General features: G+C 39.2%; 2 protein-coding genes across 3 annotated transcripts; both read right to left on the bottom strand.

The window, feature by feature from the left end:
• Positions 1-1087: 1087 nt before the first annotated feature.
• LOC137140605 (3-keto-steroid reductase/17-beta-hydroxysteroid dehydrogenase 7-like) lies at positions 1088-6608 on the bottom strand. Of its 2 annotated transcripts, none has more exons than XM_067528986.1 (9): positions 6451-6500; positions 4926-5129; positions 4708-4800; positions 4517-4631; positions 3523-3717; positions 2116-2220; positions 1952-2008; positions 1741-1839; positions 1088-1615 (listed from the first exon to the last, which is right to left on the bottom strand). In XM_067528986.1, exons 1-9 carry the CDS (start codon positions 6483-6485, stop codon positions 1481-1483), a joined length of 1038 nt encoding a protein of 345 aa, XP_067385087.1. In that variant the 5' UTR covers positions 6486-6500; the 3' UTR covers positions 1088-1480. The 2 variants fall into 2 exon arrangements, with proteins under 2 accessions (XP_067385087.1, XP_067385086.1); XM_067528985.1 differs by having other exon boundaries at positions 1474-1615; positions 2166-2220; positions 6451-6608.
• A 237-nt stretch (positions 6609-6845) lies between these two features.
• Positions 6846-17077, bottom strand: LOC137140601 (discoidin domain-containing receptor 2-like). The gene is made up of 16 exons (XM_067528977.1): positions 16973-17077; positions 16273-16381; positions 15144-15246; positions 13999-14236; positions 13106-13253; positions 12829-12931; positions 12544-12727; positions 11801-12041; positions 11610-11666; positions 10948-11084; positions 10032-10451; positions 9611-9738; positions 9213-9431; positions 8867-9101; positions 7759-7908; positions 6846-7541 (listed from the first exon to the last, which is right to left on the bottom strand). The coding sequence occupies exons 2-16, from the start codon at positions 16355-16357 to the stop codon at positions 7407-7409; spliced, it is 2583 nt and encodes an 860-aa protein (XP_067385078.1). The 5' UTR covers positions 16358-16381; positions 16973-17077; the 3' UTR covers positions 6846-7406.
• Between the last annotated feature and the right edge of the window lie 4897 nt (positions 17078-21974).

Genomic DNA, 21974 nt, shown 5'->3' with positions numbered 1-21974 from the left:
GAACTGGTCCAACAGGGTTGGTGCAGGTTCAGCAGGTGGACCTCTTTGCAGCCCAGGGCAATGACAGTGCCCCCTTCAGCCTTTGGAATTTTCCACCATTAGGGGTTGATGCATTCTTCCATTTCCCTTGGCCCAGACGGCTCCTTTATTTCCCAGTTGCTGGGCCACATGAGAGAAGAGCATTACACTGTCATTCTTATAGCCCAGAGGCAACTGGGGGCACCTTTTTGCCCCGGGTGGTGATTACCAATCAGGCCACAAGAGTGGTTCCCACCACTTCCTCTTATGTTGCCAAGTGGTAATCATTTCAGCGCTGGTGCTCAAATAGGGGATTGTCTGCCCCTTCTTGTGCAGATTGGGAGGGCTGTGTGGGACTCCCTTTTTCCGCTCAGCGTCTGGCCCACTGACTGTGTAAAGCCATTTTTCAGGCTTATTGATCCTCTGGGGGCGGGGCATCAGGGCACACTCCACCAGTGGTGGAGGACATCTATCTGGCGGCATCATGGTCCTCCACTTACTATTTCGTCCAGTTCTATCTTCAAGATGTTTGTGCTTTTCGCGGTTTGGGTCATTCCAGCTGTTTTTTCTGCTCCAAGCTGCTGTATGGCATTAATGGACTGTGAACTACATCCTGCTGTAGCATGTTATTCATTATGCTACTGGCAGAGGTCAAGCAACATAGGAAATTAATGATGGTTACTTATTGTAACCTTAGCTTCTATGACTATGTTGCGCAGCCCTCTGGCTTTTTTGGCACAGCTAGTACCTCTTGCTGGCTTAAGGTAAAAGGTCACTTTGAGGGAACAAGTGCTACAATCACCGCTCTTTTATGGTGCGACTGTCGATGTAATTGAACGCACCATGAGAGCGAAAAGTAGGAACTTTTGGCCCACTCCAAGTTGGCATGAACTGCACTGCTTCAGTTGGCGCAACACGTACAGGGATTGGTTTATTATGCTACAGCCAGAGCCATAGAAGCTACGGTTACAATACGTAACCATTGTTATTAGAGCACTGTTGCCAGGTGACTGACAATAAAAACAGACAGCAACTCCTGAGAATTGAGCCTTCAAGCCTAGTACATAACCACATGGTGCGGATGGATGTTTTATTAACACACGAACTGAAAACACACTCTTTTTGCCACCAAGTTATGTTGGAGTACTGTGAATGCAGCTTGTGTGAAGATTAGCATGGGAGGTCACATTTTCACTAATTTTTATTTTATTTAAAAACACTGCAAATGAATACAAATCATTACCAAATTAGTAATAATTCTTAAGCGCTTTAATGAACATGTATGAATGAATAATGTGTCCATTAGAGTTAGTATTCAAATGCTTTTACAATGATATTCTGGAAGCACTGGCCTTCAAACAGTTCTTCAAAATAAGACAAGTGGATCAGTGATAATTGTGTCAGTGATGCTGAAAAATTTAAACCTCACCCTTTTGGAAAACCATTACAAGAGACTCTACTTTTACTTTGTCTCATTGAGGTACTGCTGATGAGCTTGGTTATCAGCATTCTTCTCACTCAGCTGCCTTCTGACTACTATCTCAAGTTTAAGAAGTTTCTTATAAAGGACCTCAGACATTTCATCGTCGACATCCATCTGAAATGCACATATACAAAGAAATCAGAATTAATTAAATGCAAATAAAGTATCTTTAGCACCATATACATTGTTTTTATCATTTTTCTCTACAAGAAAAATTTGAGAAGTTACTAGTTACTCACAGGTCTAGGCTGAGTGTAATTTGTTCCAAGTCCTGATTTTAAGCTGTGATACTTTGCTCTTGCATCTAAAGACTCTGGCTTTTGTAGAAACAGCCAGTGCTGTGAAATAAATAAGGAAGCTATGTTTATAGTGTGTTATTTGTTAGGGATAGCAATCCTATACACATCTTTCATATACTGTAAACATAAATATCACAAGCTTAAAACATACCAATGCCTCTGCTCCATTGTACGGTGTCAGTGTGAATGTGTTGGTGAAAATCCTGATCTGTTCAGCACACAAGGAAATTAGACAGTTCATACATAACTGCAAAAATGTTTAAAAACATGAACAAATGTGCTAGTTACTAAATTAGTCAATCAATAACAACCCACCAACCACATGATGGGCATAATGATATTCCAGAAGAATGAGGGCAGAATACCATAGGTCAGATTAGTCATCACCAGTCCTGGGCATATTACTGAGGAGAACAGCCCCTGTAACAAAGACAAATAAAAAGACATCTTTAATATAACAGATGAATTTTACACGAAACGATACATTTGGACTTTCTGACGTTCCAATAATAAAATATAGCTTACTGTTATTATTGTAAAGAGGACAAATAACAGATGTGATGACGCTAAAAGCCACTCTCACTGTGCACTATCTGGTTCTTTCTTATAAATAACAAAGTTAATCATAGAGTCTTGATCAGAAACATTGTTTTCAAAAGTATGAAGAGCATCTACAGAGATAATGTGGATTGTAATAAACCTTTCACACTGTAAACCGCTAGATCCTTCTTTCTGCAACCACTTGAGCTGGTCATTTCTGTTGCAGCTCTTGGCTGGCTTAGGTCTTACCTATCTGGACAAACTTTCAAGGTATCTTCCATCCATCTATACATTATATCAACTGCTTATCCATTTTTTAGGGTTGGTGGGTGGGGCCTATCCCAGCTGTTAGTGAGTGAGAGGCAGGTACAGCCTGGGCAAGTCGCCAGCCTTTAAGGTATCTTGGCAAGGGCAATTATCCAGCTCCCGTGATCTCTGCACAGGTGTGTCCCAGGGCTTTGTTCATGACCCTCTTCTATTATCTGCACACATGGCTTTTCTGAGCATTGTTATGCTAATAACACTTATGCGCATGACCTCGCTGCCACATAGGGCATTTCTGCCTGTCTCTCTGATGTCTGAAGTTGGACAAAAGAAAGACATCTTCAACTCAATGTTTCCAAGGTTGTAGTCTTTGAAGCTGAGCCAAAGCTTTGACGGTTCCTTACTGAGTGGTGAACTCAACAGCACCTTCTCACAGCAACAACAAAGTTACAAGGTTGAACAATCTAGTTCAATGTGGCAATTGCTAAATGTAAATGGTAAATGTTCTGCACTTATATAGCGCTTTTCTACCTATTGGCACTCAAAGCGCTTTACACTGCTTCTTATTTACCCATTCACACTCACAATCACACACACATTCATTCACCGATGGGGGAGCTGCTATGCAGCTGGCCAACACTCACCGGGAGCAACTAAGTTGGGGTTCAGTGTCTTGCTCAAGGACACTTCGACATGTGACCAGAGGAGCCGGGGATTGAACCAACAACTGTGAGATTGGTGGACAACCGCTCTACCTTCCTGCGCCACAGTCTCACAAACATCATATTTATATACACCAGTAAAGAAAAAAGAGCTCATTGTGTTGTCCATTATGTCCATGTGTTCTACTGAGTGAAGTGAAAGCAGGGACACACTGAAGACTGTTCCACTTGTCTGCAGGGGGTAAGACAGACAAACCTGGCTGTTCTTGTGTCTGTTGAGTGCCAGGCTAAGCATGTCTGATGCATACTTAGAGGAGCTGTAGGGCTCTGTCCCATTTCTGTGCTGCATGTCCTCAATGTTGAAAGCCGATCGGCGGGCATTACTTGAGGAGGTCCACACTACCCTGGATGTGTGACCTGTCTGACACAGCAGAGGCTCCAGCTCCCTGATCTGTAACACAGAGATATAAATATCAACGTCCACAGGACAAAATTACCATAAGAACTGTTACAAAACATTGGTCTTTCTGTTGAATTCAAGCCAGGGGGGAAAGTAGGCCAGCTCATAATTTTCACTCTTTTCTTTATTGAACTGGGATGTTTGCAGCATTTTTGAGGTTTGTTGTCATATTAGATAATTCCTGTCCTGCTGATCTTTGATGCTAAAAATCATGACTGGTTTACGTGAAACTTAAAGCCTGAAAACAAATTGCGTATTCTGGTATGGTTCCTATGGATTAAAGTCTTACTTATCCAAGAGAACACAGTGTACTTCGTAACAACACAACACATTTTCTGATGTGAAATACCCAGTATAGGGTCCCAGAGCTGTCTTTGGCATTTTGCTCTTCTTTCTTTCTATTATATAGATTTACTTTCCACTGCTCAAGTGTAAACATAAAACTCTTCCTTTATGCCTCAACATTTAATTAATGGCTTATTCATTCATTACTTAGGTAGGTACTCTTACAAATGTATACATGCGAATAGCCTTAACTGAAAATCACTGGTGTAAATCACTTTTCCACTTGTTTGTAGTTATTTACACATGCAATCAAATAACTCACACCTCAACTTAAGTGTTTTACTGATATTGCACAAAATGTGTACTCAGTTTTGTTGTCTACTGTACACTGTATGAACACATACATATAATAATAAGTTTTTACGCTATTATGTATGATTATGGGATTTGTAATCATATTTTAGATTTAATTTTATGTAAGTGTGCAGTCTGTGTGAGACAGTACCATAAGAAAATGACCAAACAGGTTGGTTGCAAAAACTTCCTGCAGACCATCTGAGTTAAGCGTGTCCTGCTGAGTTAAGAGCCCCTCTGCTGTTGCAAACATGTTGATGACATTCCTGCAGTGAGAGGGTACAATATGTTATAACAGCCATTTAGATTCAAGTTAATATTAAACAAATCCAAATAGTTTACCTGGAGAACAGCCCCTTGATGAAAGCTCTGATATCAACTTGTGGATTGGGCATAATTCCTGCATTTAGATACAGAAAATCAATTTTGCTGTACCTATGGAAGACACAAATCAAATCAGATACATTTCCATTTCACATGGTTAGTCAATTTAATGGTTAATAAAGAACAAGGAGCTAACAGAGCAGCTTCATGGGGTCAGTGTTTTAACCGTCTCTTACCTGGCTTTGACTTCCTGAGCAGCAGTGAGCACTGACTGCACAGAGCCCACATCAAGGTGTAATAAGTCTACACTGGCATTGGTGTGACAGGTCAACAGAGCAGAGCGGGCAGCCTCAGCTCGCTGCATGTTTCTGCAGGCCAGACACAGTCGAAGCTGGCTGTCCTCAGTCAGCAGCCTCTCACACAAGGCCAGGCCAATGCCACTGCAGAAAAAGAGAGAGTGAGAAGGACAGATAGCAGACAGTACATCCATGTAAATAAAGTTCCCAGGGAAGAAGAGGAAAACTCCACTGGTACACACAAGAGATTATGTTGGACTAATGATACATAAAAAAACACAATAGCAGACAAGAAACATGTGCTGGCTGTCGAGGTTATTGATATGATTATATATGTTATTGTTGATTATGGCTCTCCTGTTTATTTCACGTAAGTAAAGAATACACATTACCTTATAATGTCACATACTGAGGAGCGGAATATGGTTGCCTAGTTTTTATCTTTCTGCCAAACACACAATTGTTGTGTTTTTTCACTTTAGGACAGGGGCAACAACCGGTGTATTATGGACCAACCAAAGCCCAGACTTAATGTTACAGTGTGGAACATTAATCAGATCTTTTTAAATAGAATTATGCTACATAACTTATCTAAATGTGTAGTGGTGCTATAGAAGTCTACTGTGACACAGATTCACTGAAGAGAAATGGCAGTGGTGCAGATGTATTTGCTTCTAAAAGCATCTTTAGGCTCACCTTACTGACCAATAAGAAAAGAGCAACAATTTCTGCCTGATTAGTAAGTTTATAGATTTACATTTTATTTTAATTTGATAACTATTACTACATGAAAAGAAAAATCTGTTAACCTGAGAGAATCTTTCAGAATGAGATAAACTGTCTAATTTCAGGTATGAGAAGCTTGTAGAGATGCACCCATGAAGAATCAGACTACTGCCAAAGAGGCTTTTTATAAAGTACTGAATTATAAATACTTGTGGTATTGAGAAATTTTAGTTTTTTAAAGGTTTTATTCAATTGTATTGCACATTATTTTGGAAATATTCAGCTTTCTCATTATGTGTTATTGTGTGTAGATTGGTGGGCAAATAGGATCTTTTTCCATTTTAAAATCCAACCCAGTGAAATGTGCAAACAGAGAAGGGGACTGAATACATGACTGTATATGGACAAAATGCAATTTCAGATTTTTCATTTATTTTGTTTTTATACATCTTTTGCCATTTCTGTAATTGATTCTATAATAATAGATTTTGTTTTCTTAATTAACAATAATTGTTTATTTACAAGTGCGTTTTCTCTAACGTTATGTCCGGCGCACACAAAAGACCAAAGGAAGACATAAAAACAACTGGTACGTTTTTCTACTGTTTGGGCGCAGAGCTTATCCCAAAAATCACTTAATGTCTTAACAAAAGGAATAACTTCATGTTAACGTTGTCACGATGTAACAAACTGGGAAACCGAGGATAAAACTCGCTAGAATCCACTTTAAGGCACCCACCTGTTCGCGCCGGTTACAATGACAATTTTCTCCATGTCTGACCAAGGCTGCAGATAAGGCAGAAACAGGCGAAAGTTTTAAACCAGCTATGGTTTTACTGTAACCGGCAATGTACAACCCCTCGTCCGATACCCGAGAAAACAAACCAGCCTATACACAAGCAGATCCGTGGTGTGATTGGATGTCAGCAAACAGCTGGCCAATCAGCTTCCACTACGGAGAGCGGGGAGGCCCAAGAAAAAGAACGCCTAGAAAAAGTCGCTTAGAAAATATATTTAGTGTTAAAAATGGTCTAATAACTATTTTCTGTAAAAAAACAAACAAAACAAAAAACAAAATAAACACTTTCTGTAAAATCACACTAACACTAGATAACAACTATTTTGATTCATGCACAGGCATCTTTGGTCTGACAGCGATTATAAACGTCTCTCTTTGCTACTCCAATAAGTTAATTTATTTTTTCAAAAGCACAAAGATCATCAGGCAACATTTTCTACACAATAAAGAAAAGTTAATTATAGTAACTTTCTGTTACAAAGCAAAAATCAAAACATTTACACACACATCCCTACTGGTATCGGAAAAACGTGCTATAGCTAGAAATAGCTAAATGCATGTAAACATTTTGAAAACATTCACAATTATTATTTAGAAACCTAGAATTACTATAGAATACTATATATAAATAGATATAAATAGCTATAAATAGGCACAGCATAGGAATGAAACAAAGGCAATAAATAAACAGCTGTGTGAATTCACTGACTGAGTAGTGCTACTACTATAAGGCTCTATTGAAGTGTATACATTATCATCAGTTCTCATTATTTACAGCACAACTGGGGCAAGTAAGTATCTACTCAATAAAAAAGTTTAAAAGTTTTTAATTTAAATGTATAAAAAAACATAATGCAAATTTAACAGTGTATAACATTAATTATCTATTATTTCTGCTATTCCAGACTCTCCACCAGCTGAGTGTGTATTTCCGTAAAGCTTGGTCTATGTTTGGCATTTCTCTTCCAGCAGCTCAGCATCAGATCATTGTAGACTTTATCAGGACAACAGGGAGGCTTTGGTAGGTACACCTATGAGCATGAGACAAAATAATCACAGTGCAGGTGTAATGTTATGAGGGCTATGGATGTTGTTTTTAGTTAGATTGATGAGAAATTTACTACAAATACAGTATGACACACTACAATTGCATGATACTTTGTGTAATCACTGTAAACAGTGCATGACTGACTATAGCTGATATTCTAAACAGACTATACTGGTAGCCTAAACCCACATGATGCTTACCTGCTTGCCCTGGTCCCTGAAGAACTCCCCTGTGTTTTCAATGACCTGCTCATCAGAGAGCTGGGAGTAGGGCTGCTCCTTACACAGAGTCAGAATCTCCCACACAGTCACACCAAATGCCCACACATCACTGGCCATGGTGAACTTACCCTGAGAGAACAGACAACTTTATCTAAATAAAGTCTGGCATAGCAAGGGACTTGACATAGGATGGTGGCATCACACAAAATCAGTACTATATATAGTGTTGTCAGGTCAAGACATACACAGCTTGAGTTATTTTCCCCTGTGGTTATGTATTGTTCTACACTGCATGGAAAGAAGAAAAAAAATCTCTTGATTACTGTAATGGAAAATGTTTATGAACATAGTTAAATATGACTTGTTACACTTGTTGTTTTGTGCACTCTTGTCATCTCTCTATGTGAGCTTTTCGTGCTTGCAGTAATCTCTAGTTCCTCTGCCTGGTATTCAAGGTAATATGGCTCATTTCAATGCCTCTGAAGTTGTATGTACTGTGGATGAAACCACAAATGTGATAGAGGCCAAGCTTGTACTCTTCTGTAGGGAGGAACCAAAACTGTTGGAATGCTTTTCTGCTATTACAAAAGGAAACTACTTTCACTGAAACGTTGTCTCACTCTGCAGACTGCTTAGCACTGTGTATGACTTTCTGCCCTTCCATGCATAGAAAAAACTTAAAAAAGACAATTCTCTTGTCTTAGTCATTATTTGAGTTCTCACCATCATTAAGGTATTCTTTTTTCAACAACATTACCCACTGATCAGCAGCCACTTTCAGAAAGCATGAAAGCAATTAGTAGTAATTTATAGTAATGCATTATCTGGCTTTCCAAACTCCAAACATCAAAATTGTAAGCCTTTCCTATGTGATTCATATTACCATATTACCTAGATAAGGCATTCAAATCAGGTAGAAAAACTTTTATATATTGATTACAAAAATAAATAGTCCAAAGTAACAAATAAATTATACTTTGAGGAAAGCTCCTCACAATGACCCTTTGTGGAACAGAAATCAGCTGGACTGACTTAAACTTTTCCTTGACATACATGAAACATGTTCCCAACTCTGCACATCACCCACCAGTAGGATGCTCTCCCAGGACATCCAGCGAATGGGCAGGACAGCCCGGCCCTGGATCCTATAGTAGTCTCCTCTGTACAGGTTTCGACTCATGCCGAAATCGGCAATCTTTATGGTGTAGTTCTTACCCACCAGGCAGTTGCGGGTGGCCAGATCACGGTGGACAAAGTTGAGAGAGGACAAATATTTCATACCAGATGCAATCTGCACTGTCATGCCAATCAATTTTCTATAGCTAAAGGGCAGAGGAGACAAAGAAAGTATTGTGTACTTATACACAGGGTTGTCTTGTTGGATCTGTATATCCCATCCTTTGTCATCCATCTAATTCAAGATATGAGCCTACCAGACAATGCTCTTCCCCTCCTTCTCCTCCTGTTCTGTCTTGTCTTCATCTGCAGCCTCCTTGAGCCTGAGATGGCATAGGAACTGGTTCAGGTCACCATTTTCCATGTACTCAGTGATCATGCACAGAGGATCTGTGTCTACACACACCGCCAGCAGACGGACAATGTTGGGGTCTCTCAGGCGAGACATGATTCGTATCTCCTTCAGAAAGTCATTCCTGCAGCAGACCAAGGACAAACAATTGTAATTTATCACTTGATTGACGGGGAATTAATAATAACCAGCTGGAGACTGATGTGCATAATCACAAGCACTGTACAAATTCTACAAATATTCTGCCTCTTTGATGGGTAAATTATCAAGATAACAAACAAAGCTGTTCACTAGTGTCTTTACCTTGCATTCTTATTGGCATCTTCCCGTAACGTTTTAACAGCAACAAGCAGAGGTGACTCATTGTTTCCCTCTATAGACAAGTCCTCATTCAAAAAGTCCTGCATGCCCTCTGCCTCACACAAGTGCACCTGTTTAAAAAGGCACTTTGTCAGTCCATCATCCACTTGGCACCACTTCAAACAATCTGTTTAGCTTTAATACCACTAAGTGTTGCTTATTTGTCAGCATGCACTGTTTAGTCACTGCATTTCACACTCTGGTGCTTTTGCCACAGAGCAATAGCTGTCATTTATTTTAAAATGTGATCTATAAAGCACCATCAACATAATGATAGCAAAGAGAGAAGAGCCCAATGAATTTAATACACATTTCAAAAAATGTTTCCAAAATTGTAAATCATTGGCAACAAAAAGGAATATACTTCTCCAAACTGGCCCTCTCCCAGTTTCTCCTTGAAGGTGAGCTTGTGTCTGGGGAACTCTTTCATGGATGAATCTGTGCCAGCAAAGAGATTGATGTTGATGGAGTAGGTGCTGCAGTCTGAAGACTCCTGCAGGCTAATGATATCTGCCTCTGCATAGTGGGGGGCACCATCTGAACCACCACCTGCAAGGGCTTTCTCCATATTTTCCAAGTGCTCTGTGGACTGAGCAAACTCAGGCAGCTTTCGGATGAGGCGTGAGGGCTCCTGATAGTCAGCACACAGGGGAAAGATTCTTTCATATGTGGAGTTGGAGGCGGAGCCCCCCTCACTGGACAAAGAGGAATGGTGGAAGGAGAAGGCCTGGGTTTGGACCGCAAGACGAGCTGTGAGTTCATCATCCAGCATGCGTCGAGAAGCCTGAGAAAGTGAATTTAGGTTGAGGCATCACTCTAAGATGTCAAATTTGTAAAACAGAAAGACTTTCTTCCCACTAAAATTCAAAAAATACAGCATTTCTTAAAACGATGCAAAGTTTTCAGCAGGTACATCATATACTATGGTATGTCGGTGGCATTGCCTGCCAGCCCCCTGATGACACGTAAAAACTTTCGTGTGAAAAGTAAAAATGAATTTTCCATTACCCCATCCTTGATAATATGCCTCCAATGGAGCCAACCCAAAGCCTTGACCACTTACTTATTTATTTCTTCTTGTGTATAATCGCTATGTTGTATGTATTGTTTCTCTATGTGTACTGCATATGTGGACAACTGTTCCTTTAATTGAGCAACTGCAACTGAATCATTGATGATTAGACAAGAACATGTTGAGTGAATTGAACACGAAGAAATGACTATCAACCCTAAACATAGTAAAAATGCAAACACAGGAGAAAAAAAAGAACGCTTCTCACCTTCTCAAGCATCTTTTGCCAGACTTGTCGCCACAAGATGATGACTATGATGGCCAATAAGATGGCTATGATGGCCACCAAGCAGCCAATCAAAATCCTGGTATTGCTGTCATCAACTTTATGAGTAGGATCATCCCCTGTTAAATCAAAGAAGTTGGGATAGATTTTGTTTAGATCACAGTTTAAATTCTTATTACAGTATATCCCAAAATAAAAACTATTGTTGTTGCATAATCCGCCTCATGTTTGAATACAACTACACATAGAATCAGGGCATTTATTATCACAATAATAAGACATTTCTGGTGTTGTCAGAAGAGGGCACTGTTTAATCAAAAATGGGGTGGTAACCCACATTTTAGAATGACAGCAATCATTAGGCTTACCATGTTTGACACTAATTCAAGCCAAATTAGTAAAAATCACAAATGAATAATCTTCTGACTACATCTTATAACTTGTGATTGTCTTTGTGGATCACTGTACACTGAAGTCTGTCCATAGCTCATTTACAGCCACACCACTTCCCAGCAGCCATTTATCAAACCAGACTGCACTCTCTCTTGCCAGGATTTTTTTCCCACTGCACTTCACAAAAAATTATAGCTACTGCTTCAAGAAAAAAACAAAACAAAAACATCACAAAGGGTTCATCTGCTGACCTGGTACTGTGTTTGTGGGGTTTCCTCCTTTCCGAGATGTATTGTACACTGCTGAGCCTTAAGTGAAAGAACAAATGAGGGAAAAACACAGTCCAACAGGAAGTAGCTATGGTTTAACATTAATGTATCAAATTAAAGTGTCTAATGAAGCTCTGACTGAAAGACGAAACCCACACCTCACATGTTCTTACCTGATTGGAAGGCCACCTCACTGAACAGCATCCAAAGGTCACTGAAGTGAAAACGGCATTTAATGGCACTGGCTGTGTGGTCCCCGAGGGGCACGGTGATAAAACGGGCAATTTGGCTTGCACGGTCAACAGTGGGCCTAAAGGTCACCGGGTCAGCCTCCCAGTCTGATCCTGACCGGAAGTAGCAGGTGGCCTGTCTGAACATCCTCACCCCTCGGCTGTACATGTTATTACAGTGAACCTGTGGATTAAATGGGTAAGCATTATTAAAGATTTAAAAAAAATATTTTTTAAATAGTCCAGTTTCTAATTCATATCTGTCATATCTACCTATAAATATGTGTTTTTCTGCTGCAGTTAACGGATGCAATTAAAAGATACAAAGTCAGACTCTAAAGAGAAAGACAAAGCACTAGCAAGTGTGGTCACTAATCAATCTTTCTGCCACTGCAAAACATTATCTTACATCCCGGATCTCTACTCACAGTAATTTCCACTGACAAATAGACTTATTATACAGAAAATGTACTTTTCAGAAAAGGAAAGCCATTTAGGCCATTTTGCTTTATTTTTTTAATGCATTTTATATCCCAATTAAATTTGCGGCAGCTATAGAGAATGGATACTTGCCCAGCATGGCAAAGTTCAGCAGAGTGTTGGTTCAGCAATTTTTAACATATTCTACTTTGTCACCACTAAGCTGTTCAACAAATTGCATATAAAGTTTTCCCTGAACTTCTTGCCTTCATGGATGTGAAGTTTCGGACATGGTCAAACTCAAAGATCATCTCCACGTAACCTCTGGGGAAGCTCTTGTTGTTCCAGCCCACATAGTCATAGCCTGGCCACATGCTATAGGTATGGCTGTGGAGGAAATCATCTAGACCCCAGGTTCCATCTGTCAGCTGACCAAGGCCCTTTGACAGCCTAGTGGATGGAGGAATTGAAAAGATTCATGGCTTCTAATTTTGGCTAAAACAAATCCATATCCTCAATGAGTTTTGAATAAAAGTTCTACAATCTCAGACCTTTCAGCTGATGCTCCGTCATATACAGAGTCGTTAAAGAAGACATCGAGACCCCTGTATATCATTTGGTGCCCATCTGGGATACTATAAGACATTAGGCCATCTAAAAGAGGCAATTTAAAGATTAGTGATGCATGTCGGATATGATGAAACTAAACCAAATTCCCAGTATGTCAAAAGCAAAATGAATACAGACTTTAGTAATGAAAAAAATAAATAGACATTGCTAGATGATTTACACATAAAGATAACTATAAAATGGAAAGTGATGACTAACCCAGCCATTCGCAGCCATAGAGCTCCACTCTCATACACACGATCATGGAGTTGTCTGTTACAGGCATAAAGCGAACAAAACGAGCTGTTATGGGAGGCTCTAGATCCTTCAAGACCACATCGTACGCATTCCTGTTCCCTTCAATTACCTGACAGAGAAGAGTGAGATGACAGTAGTAAGACAGATAATGACCTAATGTAAATATATGTGCACCTAATACTATACTGTTAATACAAAGCTGCAGAAAACTGGTGTTGATGACAAAATTGCTATGTGAGGCAGTTTAATAAATCATCAGTGTGATCAAATAAATTGTGAGCCGTTGACATTTTCCCATTAACTGTTATCTGCTAATGATCTTGTCTTTAAGTCGTTTTCTTTTTTTTTTGTCTAGCATTAGTGGTGGAGTAAATGTGAGTACATGTACAATAAGACACATGATATTAAACTTCTCTTTGTGTACATTATGTCAAAATATCTCTTTACTTGTAGCTTATTTACTTTACTTCAGATGACATCCTACCAAACTATAACCACATGAAACAAGTTGAAGTCGCCCTAAATAGAAATACTCCAGCTAAGTGCAGGTAGGATAAAATATTACTCAAATATAGTACTTGAGAAATACTGTAAATGTAATAAATATGTACTTACATACCGCCTCTGGTCTGTTAATAAATTAAATTAGTAATGGATCAGTTTTCCTTTATCAGTTCCTTTAACAGTTTAAAACTATACTGTGATATAAAACCAAACAAGCCACTGAGGCGTAGTTATCATATCAGGGTTTCCTCCGGTTCTACACCTAATCCACTCAACATGTAACAATAATGAGTTGAAGTGTGAGAACAGTCGACAGACAATACTGTACAGTAAGACATACTGATTCTCACCTGCCTTCCCTTCCTATCATGCCAGCCCACCCAGCTGCTGCCATCCCGACTGTATTTAATCCTGTATCGCTGGGCAAACTCATTACCCATTCCGTCGGCATGGCGACCTTGGGTGCCCACTAGCGTGATGAAGTGCAGTGAACGCAGATCAACCTGAAGGTATTCTTTGAGCCCATCTGCGTTGGACATGATGCCAGGACACCAGGCCCCATCGCCATCTCCGTTGTCAAAGTCAAGTCTGAAGGCGAGGTGGAGAAATGTGAGAGGATACAGTGAAGGATTGGAAAGGCAAGGAGTTCAGGTAGAGTGGGAAGGAGCATGAACACTGAGAGGATGAGAAGGGACAAAATAAGAGTTGGAGAAGTATATACCACAGTATGTATGTTCTTTTCAATTTTAATGTATTCATATTTGCATGAGAAAAGCTTCTACTACTTCATGTTGCTGCTGGTCAAATTGTGAAACAGCTCTATTATCATTCAACATATAGCTATAGCTAATTTCCTGCTGGCTCTGGCTTCATTTTTACTCTACTGAAATGTGGGAGCCTTTATTGTTTATTTCTCAATAAACAACTTAACTACATGTATCAAAATCCCAAATTATAATTTTGGGACCTTGGGACCAAACAATCTCACCCTAGGGTCATCCTTCGCTGTTTCAGTAATATGATCTTAATCAGTAGATTGACTTTGCTCTACTGTTCCACGACAACTGAGCCAAATTCATCTACTAATGAAGATCAGACAATTTGATCAAAAACTCCATAGCAGGTATTAAATGAAACTGGAGATGAAGTTGTTTTGTTAACTTTCACAATGCCAAATCTAAGGCAGGTTTCAGGCTGGAAAAAGTATCTGTGCATAAAAGATGCAATGAAACCACAGCAGTGCTTAGCTAGGAATAAGAAGTTTGATATGAGCAGCAATGGCCACCATGGTTGAACATAGAACAGATCAGCACTGAGGAAGAAGATTGTAGTATAGTAATAATTGGGACTAAAGTTCAGTTATCATGCTGTTAAACAAACTCAGCCTACTGTCTGAGGTTTAGCAGGTTTGTAGTATGTTGCCCAGTGCAAAAAAACCCAAAACAAAATAAAACAAAACAAAACAATTAATTAGAAAATTAATTTACAATCAAACCTTCCAAATTTTGCAGCAGTTGACTCAGACCACTGACTGGATGCAGAGATGTCCTCATCCTGAATCTGCCCTCCAGTCATACCAAGAGGATAACGGCAAATTTCTACACACAGACAAAGAATCACTGATACACCTACCACTCAGATTATGAAAATCTCTTTCATATGTTTGTATATTTGAGTGTTTTTGTGAGCGTGGTCAGGGCCTGTCAGTTCATCCCAGCCCCCTTCCTGCAGTGCTGTAAGGCCTTAAAGCCAAACAGAGGCATCACTGTGTATGTGCCAGTCTAAGCAAAATGAGCCGGGAGTGGCCTCGGAACCAGCCTGCTCTTCAATTTTCAACCCTTTTCAAAATTTCTACCAGAGAAATGTTTAAAACCTCGGAATTTTTTTACCAACATTCCTATTAAAAAAAAAAAAAAAAAAGTTGGACAGCAACAACCTTAAGTGACCATGGAGAACAGCTGCTTATTGCATCTACCAGAGGGTCACAGTTTATTCCTACCATCTATACCTGGTATTTAGGGATGTCTGTGTTTTGTTCGCCTTCCCACTGAACTCCCTGATGTGTACTCTGAGAAAGCAGCAGAACAAATAAGCCTTTTACTGTGAAAATATTCTAAGTAGGCAAGTAAAATAAGTGCATGTGTGTGTATGTGTTACCTACAACTATGCCTACAAATTTTTTCTTTCCTTGAATGCTCACTCACTACTGAAAGGTCTGCTTGTTCTGAGGATATTTGCTGTCTGACCATTAGGTAAACCACATACACAAACTCTCACAGGCATAAACACAAACATACACATTCTTACATTTTAAGCCCACCCACCTAAAATTGCTTTCCTTTGCAGTCTTGGCAAGATGCTTTACCTCAGTAATATAAAGAAGTTAGTGTATTGTAAGCTTAAATATGTCATATCCACCATGAGTGAATCATACTTCTTGCTTTGATCATACACTAAAAACTAAAATGATTCATTCTAGGATGGATTAACCAGCAACATGTGCAGTGAGCTTGGTGGACTAATGGTTTGTGAAATTGTCCCGCAGTTGAAAATGTTTGAGGTTTGCTCGTTGCGACAACCAAAAGGTTCCAATATGACATAATTGTAAAAAAATACATATCTACCTGGGTTGACTTGAGTTCGTACAGTGGCAGCCAGTAGAGCAAAGAAGATATCATATGTGATCAGTTTAACCTGCTTGACCTTCATCTCTTTTCTCAAGGAGCAGCAAACCTACAAGTTTCAAGAAAGTTGTTAATAACCTGTATGGTTGTAAGGTTGAAATATAAGACTAGGCTGCAATAAATAACATTAGTAGGATGTGACCACTGATTTTAGAGTTGAATATCCTACAAAGCCTTGTTGACTCCACATAGTTAAATGCAAACACAGTCCTACTTGTAACTAGGAGTCCAGCTCTCTCCCAACACAGTACCTGGATTTATTTAACTCATTACAGAAGTAATACAAACATATGCACACACAAAAGAAAACTCACTAAAATGACTGTGTGTAACTTGTTTTAACCTATAAACATGAAGGAAATAAAAGAGACGAAAAATGTACCCTGAACTAAACATGCTGTATCTCACCAGTAAAGTCAAAACTGTCTGAAACTGTTACATGAGTTACCATTTCTATACAGCTAAAAATGCAAGTATGAATCTAACTCTCATAGTGCCAATTACATCTATTTATTTTAAAGTTTTGTGATGAATATTCCTGTTTGCTGTCACTCTCTATACTTTTTAAGGTAAGTGACTTCGAATTCAACCTGGGCACTGGGGCTAACGGTCACATGAGAGCAATATGGATTTGACTTACGTCTACAAATTCTTCTTTTGTTGTTATGACACCATCTGTCGCAAGGAATATTCCACATCTACTTTGAGTTGATGCCTTCAGCACTGCAAGTCGCTGACCTCTTCCTTGGAAAGTCTTTCTGGAAATGGAAAAGAGAGAGAGAGCGAGAGTGAGAGAGAGAGAGAAGGAGAGGGCAACCAAGGCTGATGTAACAGTCTTTCTCACTGGAGGAAAGAAAAAAGAAAATAACACCCTTTGGGATTTTCAGATGAGACCAAAATCATAGAATTCCACCTGATCCACAAATGGTTTCAATTATAGCCCACAGGGTAGCTGAGAGCAGCAGAGCAATGTCCACCAAGAGTTACTGAAAAAAAAACAAAGTAGTGTTCGTTTTCCTGTAAAGGAGAACCTGATAATTACTGAAGGAGACATAAAAAAACTATCACTGGATACAAATAATATGAGTCATGTCTAGGGATTAGTAGTAAAATGAACAAAGCAGCATATATAAAATAAAACTTACAATATAAACATTTGTCCAGACACTTGACATCAATGTTACTTAAAGGACTCCTCATTTTACCACAGTATAAAAACAGTGAACTCACAAGTGCTTCTACAGCAATAAAAAGTTTCCATAGAGAAATAAATGGCTGGAGCAAAGTAAAAGGACTAAAGACTTTCAGTAGCTGCTACACTATATTCAAGACCACACACGTTATTCTGCAGTAATGATAGCTTTTTAGTACCTCTGATTCTTGACTGGTAATTGCTGATTGTTGAAGATAACATTTACTATCCTAATGTTAATTGTTACATCTTGTAAGAGATAACTGGTATAAAGGCATTGACATTTTGGTCAGTAGGTGTACTGTATAGCATTGTGTTGTTAGGTTCGGAGTCAGTCTGTCTTACTCTTGTGAACATAATATCTCAGAAATATCTTGAGTGAATTTCCTCGAATTTGTCCCTTTTCTCCATTCCATTCTTGTGAATGCAATATTGCGGTAATGCTTTTAAAGAATTTCTTCAATATTAACACAAACATCTAACAGGACTCAAGGATGAACTGACTCAATTTAGGAGGCCGGTGTGATCTTACTTTTCTGCAAATGTTCTGCAAACATCCACTTGAAGTCAAGGATACATTTAAATTTCCCTCCCATTCTTGAGAACATAGACTGCCCAGCCAAAGAAAATGTTGGACACTCTAGTATTGTGTTGTTTATTTGAAGCAATAAGTTAACTTCAGGGAAAAACAACCAACCAAACAGCCTAATCTGTAATTAAAACTGATGGGAAAACAAAAAGCACATTCTGTAGGCAAGATTAGTGGACTACAGACCCAGAAGTGCAGCTCCATAGTCCTTACATGTCTCAGTGGACCATGATGGACTTTGAGTGCTCAGGGATAGGCTAATGAGAGTGATGGGGGAGGGAACAGCAACAGCAGAGGCCTGAGAGACCAGCAGCAGAACACATAATTCCATTATATACATATACCCACCAGTGGGGGATGTCACAACCTTAATGGTATTTCTTCAAATCTGGCAAAAGCATCCACAAGGAAAAAACAATGACCTCATTACATTTTGTTGGTCAAAAGGAACAAACAACCAGAAAACAACACAGTGTATAAGAAGTTATAGTTTGTCCATAGAAGAACTTTGAGTTTTAATCAGTGTAATTCTATGGTTGAGTATTGGCTTTGTGAAACTATAGAAGCATGATGATGAGCATAATTTGTTGGTTTTTATAATGAAAAGAAGTGAATGGAGCCCCTACAACAAACAAATCTTTAAAAAGTACTTTGCACTGTGACTTTTTATTCCAAGAGCTTCAAAACAGAAAAACTTAACTGTGACATGTGAAAGAATGTGAGCACCACAGATATCACAGTTTGCAAACACATTTTCAGAGTCTGTTTCTTGTTTTTTGTCTTGCAGGTAACTTTAAATAATGAGATACTTTAGGCATATTTAACATGTTTAAGATCTACCTTCAGATGTCCAAATCAGGGAGCTTTGGGTTAATTTAGAAGTTTTCTTTGGATTCATGTCCTGGTCCTAGTTTTTAGTTTCTTAACTGGCTGCAGGACATTTGCTTCCACAATGTGCTGACTGATAATGGAAATTTATTTTTTCCCTCTTTGTGCAGTGTTTCTTGTGCCACTGGCTGCAACACAACTCCAAAGTTGAGTATTTCCATTATTGCAGTATTTAATGGCTGGCTTAACATCTTTTTTGCATCAAATGCTTTCCTTGCGAACAAACCTTTGTTGACTCTGGCCAGGGAGCTCAATTGTAACTAATAACATTCACTTCAAAACAAATCTGGCCTATATTCCACATACTGCTTTGTATATTTCAGATGTTGATTTATGAGATGTAGTCACAGGTATCATTTTCCTTCTCTTCTACATGAACCTTGTTTGTGCATCATTGCTGTGCTGTGGAGAGTGGAACCACTACTCTAGTGTCAGCTTATCATTTCTGCAGCTGGATTAGGGTTTTGCTTTGCCTTTGTGCCCTGCAGACATGCAGTTTTGTCTAAAGGCTTTCTCAGTGTTACAGATCTTCTCCTGACCTCCACAGCTTCCCTTCTGCCATCATGCAATTTTTAACGACATTTTAGACAGTGGAAAGTTGAAATCTGGAAAGGCTTTGATATATTTTTAGAGCCTCTCCTGCTCTCTAGTCCTCAATTAGCTTCGTTTTCAGATCTGCAGTCAGTTACTTAGCAGAGCCAGAGGTGCTCCATGCCAGCAGGCAAGGCAGGCAACTGCTTGGGGCCCCAGGCCAGTAGGGGGCCTTCGAAAGATGATAAAATTTTAACTATGTACAGCACTGAGGGTGTGCAAAATTTGCAATGACAGTACCAGTCACAGACCTCCCTAAGAGGACCCCGACTCTCACTCCGTTGCAGGTAACGCATGATTCAACGTAAACAAACAGGTGAAACAAGGAAAACCAGCTGACGAAAATGAAGACGAGTTATGATTCTGGGAGCGAAAAAAGAAGAACGAAAATGATGATTAAATATAATAAACTAAGTAACATTAGCTAAACACTGCTAGTGTAGCTGTACACGTGGTAAAGAGACAGTTGAATAACAGAACTTCCACTGGTATCGCATTGTTTCTTTTGTTTACTTTGACATTTAACATGAGTTACCTTAGCGAACTAAGTTAGCAGAGCAGCCTGATGTGTCAAGCTTTTCTGGAGTCACCAGAAGTCAACTGTTAGCTTAGCTAGCAGGCTGCAATAATCAGCTAATGCGGACAATACTTTTTATGTAGTAAACGGATCAAAGCTGTGTCCATCTACGCTAACTGTCACGCTATGAATGCTAAGTTATGAAATTTAGACTTTGGACAAGTGATCTATAAATCACAAGTGTATTGCTGTAAGTTATTGTGCTATGTGCAGTGTGCTGTGGTGTGTATTTTATTGTATTTTCCATATACTAAGCATAGCGGTTTTATGATGCATACATTTTTGCCTAGGGGCCCAACAAACTCTAGGATCGCCACTGAGCCTATGGTTGTTGAGTTTTAGCACAGAGAATTTATCAGAATCTGGAAATGTCATCATCTGTCAATTCAAAAGACCATATTTTCAATTTATTTTCCTTTCTTTCGTTGTTAGTCCTACTCAATCAATAAAGGGTTCACGAGTGTTTCAAATGAAAAAAAAAAAACAATCAATAAAGTGTTGAGTAAAGAATGAAGTTTAATTTTTTTTCCTCTTACTGCTTTTTTATATTTATTTCTTCACAAACAACAAAATGTAACTTGCCAAGTGGTGACCAAACTTTTGCAAACAACTGTAGATGAAATCAGTTTATCACAATCCAACACATTTGTTAGAGCTGAAGGATACACTGCAATAAGTGCAATAAGTCAAACTAAGTTATTAGTTTTGATCCTGTCAAAGTCGATATTATTTGTACAGGATTATTGCAAGTAAGAAATTAGTTTTTGAGATATTCGAGTCTGGACAGTCTAGTTAAAAAGACACTGAGGGGGTGACCACAATGAAACTCCAGATCATTATTTTTTTATAATTAAGCAAATGAAAAGTACAGGCCAACTTCCGGAGGCCACCCACAATCAGCGTCAGCAGCAGCTGTACTAGTGAAGCTGCAGGGTGTTGTTTTTGGATGTGGGTGGGTAAATGGCTGATGTTATTCATATTTTCTAGCTTATCTTCAGCATTTCATCAAGCTGCTGCTGTAAGCACACACAGCAAGCTTAATGGGAGCTGAACCTGTTTTATGACCACAGCTGGTGAATTGCTAATGATAACAGAGAGCCAGCACCCTCACAAAAGACCTTCCACATGCCCACATCTCATTTTCTCAAGCAGTTATAAATACTAACGAGAAACACCTTCTGAAAAGGTCAGCCCAGGAATCATTGCTGCTCCTCTTTATGTTAGATACATACAGTATTTCACTTTAAATAGCCCTTGGGCAAATTTGGGCAATTAGTAAGTCATACTGAATTAAGTGGATTTCTGTACCATGACACCAGATGACATTTGGAAAAGTGCATTTAATCCCAAAAGAAGAAACACTGATGTAAGCGCACTTTCATTTTCAGTATGCTTCTTGTGAACAGACACCATGTTGGAGAGAAATGCCATAGTGACAAAGAAATATAGATAAATGGATGCAGCAGACAGATTGTGAGTGCAATGGAGCAGGAAATAGGTGACAAGCTTCAGGGAAAATAGGGGAGGAATGTAAGTGAGGGAGAGGAAGAGGGAGAAGGGGGGCCAGGAAGAGATTAATTGATTTTGGAAAGGGCTCAAAAACATGCTCCCAATTCAGTGATTCAAATAGTTGGCTCTCACTCGGTGTGGTGGTGTTGGTGCGACAGCTAAAGTTTCCAATATGCCTCCATCTCTCTTTAAATTGGTCCTTCAGGATTGTGTTCCTGAAGGCCAAGGGAGTGGAGCAACAGTGACAGTGCAGTTTATTGCTGTCGCAGTACGGCAATATTAAATAATACTTACAG

The sequence above is a fragment of the Channa argus genome, chromosome 14, assembly GCF_033026475.1.
Source record: "Channa argus isolate prfri chromosome 14, Channa argus male v1.0, whole genome shotgun sequence".
Lineage (NCBI taxonomy): Eukaryota > Metazoa > Chordata > Actinopteri > Anabantiformes > Channidae > Channa > Channa argus.
The sequence above is the reverse complement of the archived record's forward strand: the minus strand, read 5'-3'. Positions and strand labels throughout refer to the sequence as shown.

Excerpts from the sequence above, each read along its gene's own strand:
- LOC137140605 (XM_067528986.1), bottom strand. The coding sequence starts at position 6,485 with ATGGAGAAAATTGTCATTGTAACCGGCGCGAACAG. Across the intron at positions 4,632-4,707 it reads ATCAAGGGGCTGTTCTCCAG|GAATGTCATCAACATGTTTG; the intron begins GTAAACTATTTG and ends CTCTCACTGCAG. Across the intron at positions 3,718-4,516 it reads TGTTTGGTCATTTTCTTATG|ATCAGGGAGCTGGAGCCTCT; the intron begins GTACTGTCTCAC and ends TCTGTGTTACAG.
- LOC137140601 (XM_067528977.1), bottom strand. The coding sequence starts at position 16,357 with ATGAAGGTCAAGCAGGTTAAACTGATCACATATGATATCTTCTTTGCT. Across the intron at positions 12,042-12,543 it reads GAAACTTCACATCCATGAAG|GTTCACTGTAATAACATGTA; the intron begins GCAAGAAGTTCA and ends TTTAATCCACAG. Across the intron at positions 11,085-11,609 it reads CCCCACAAACACAGTACCAG|GGGATGATCCTACTCATAAA; the intron begins GTCAGCAGATGA and ends TTGATTTAACAG.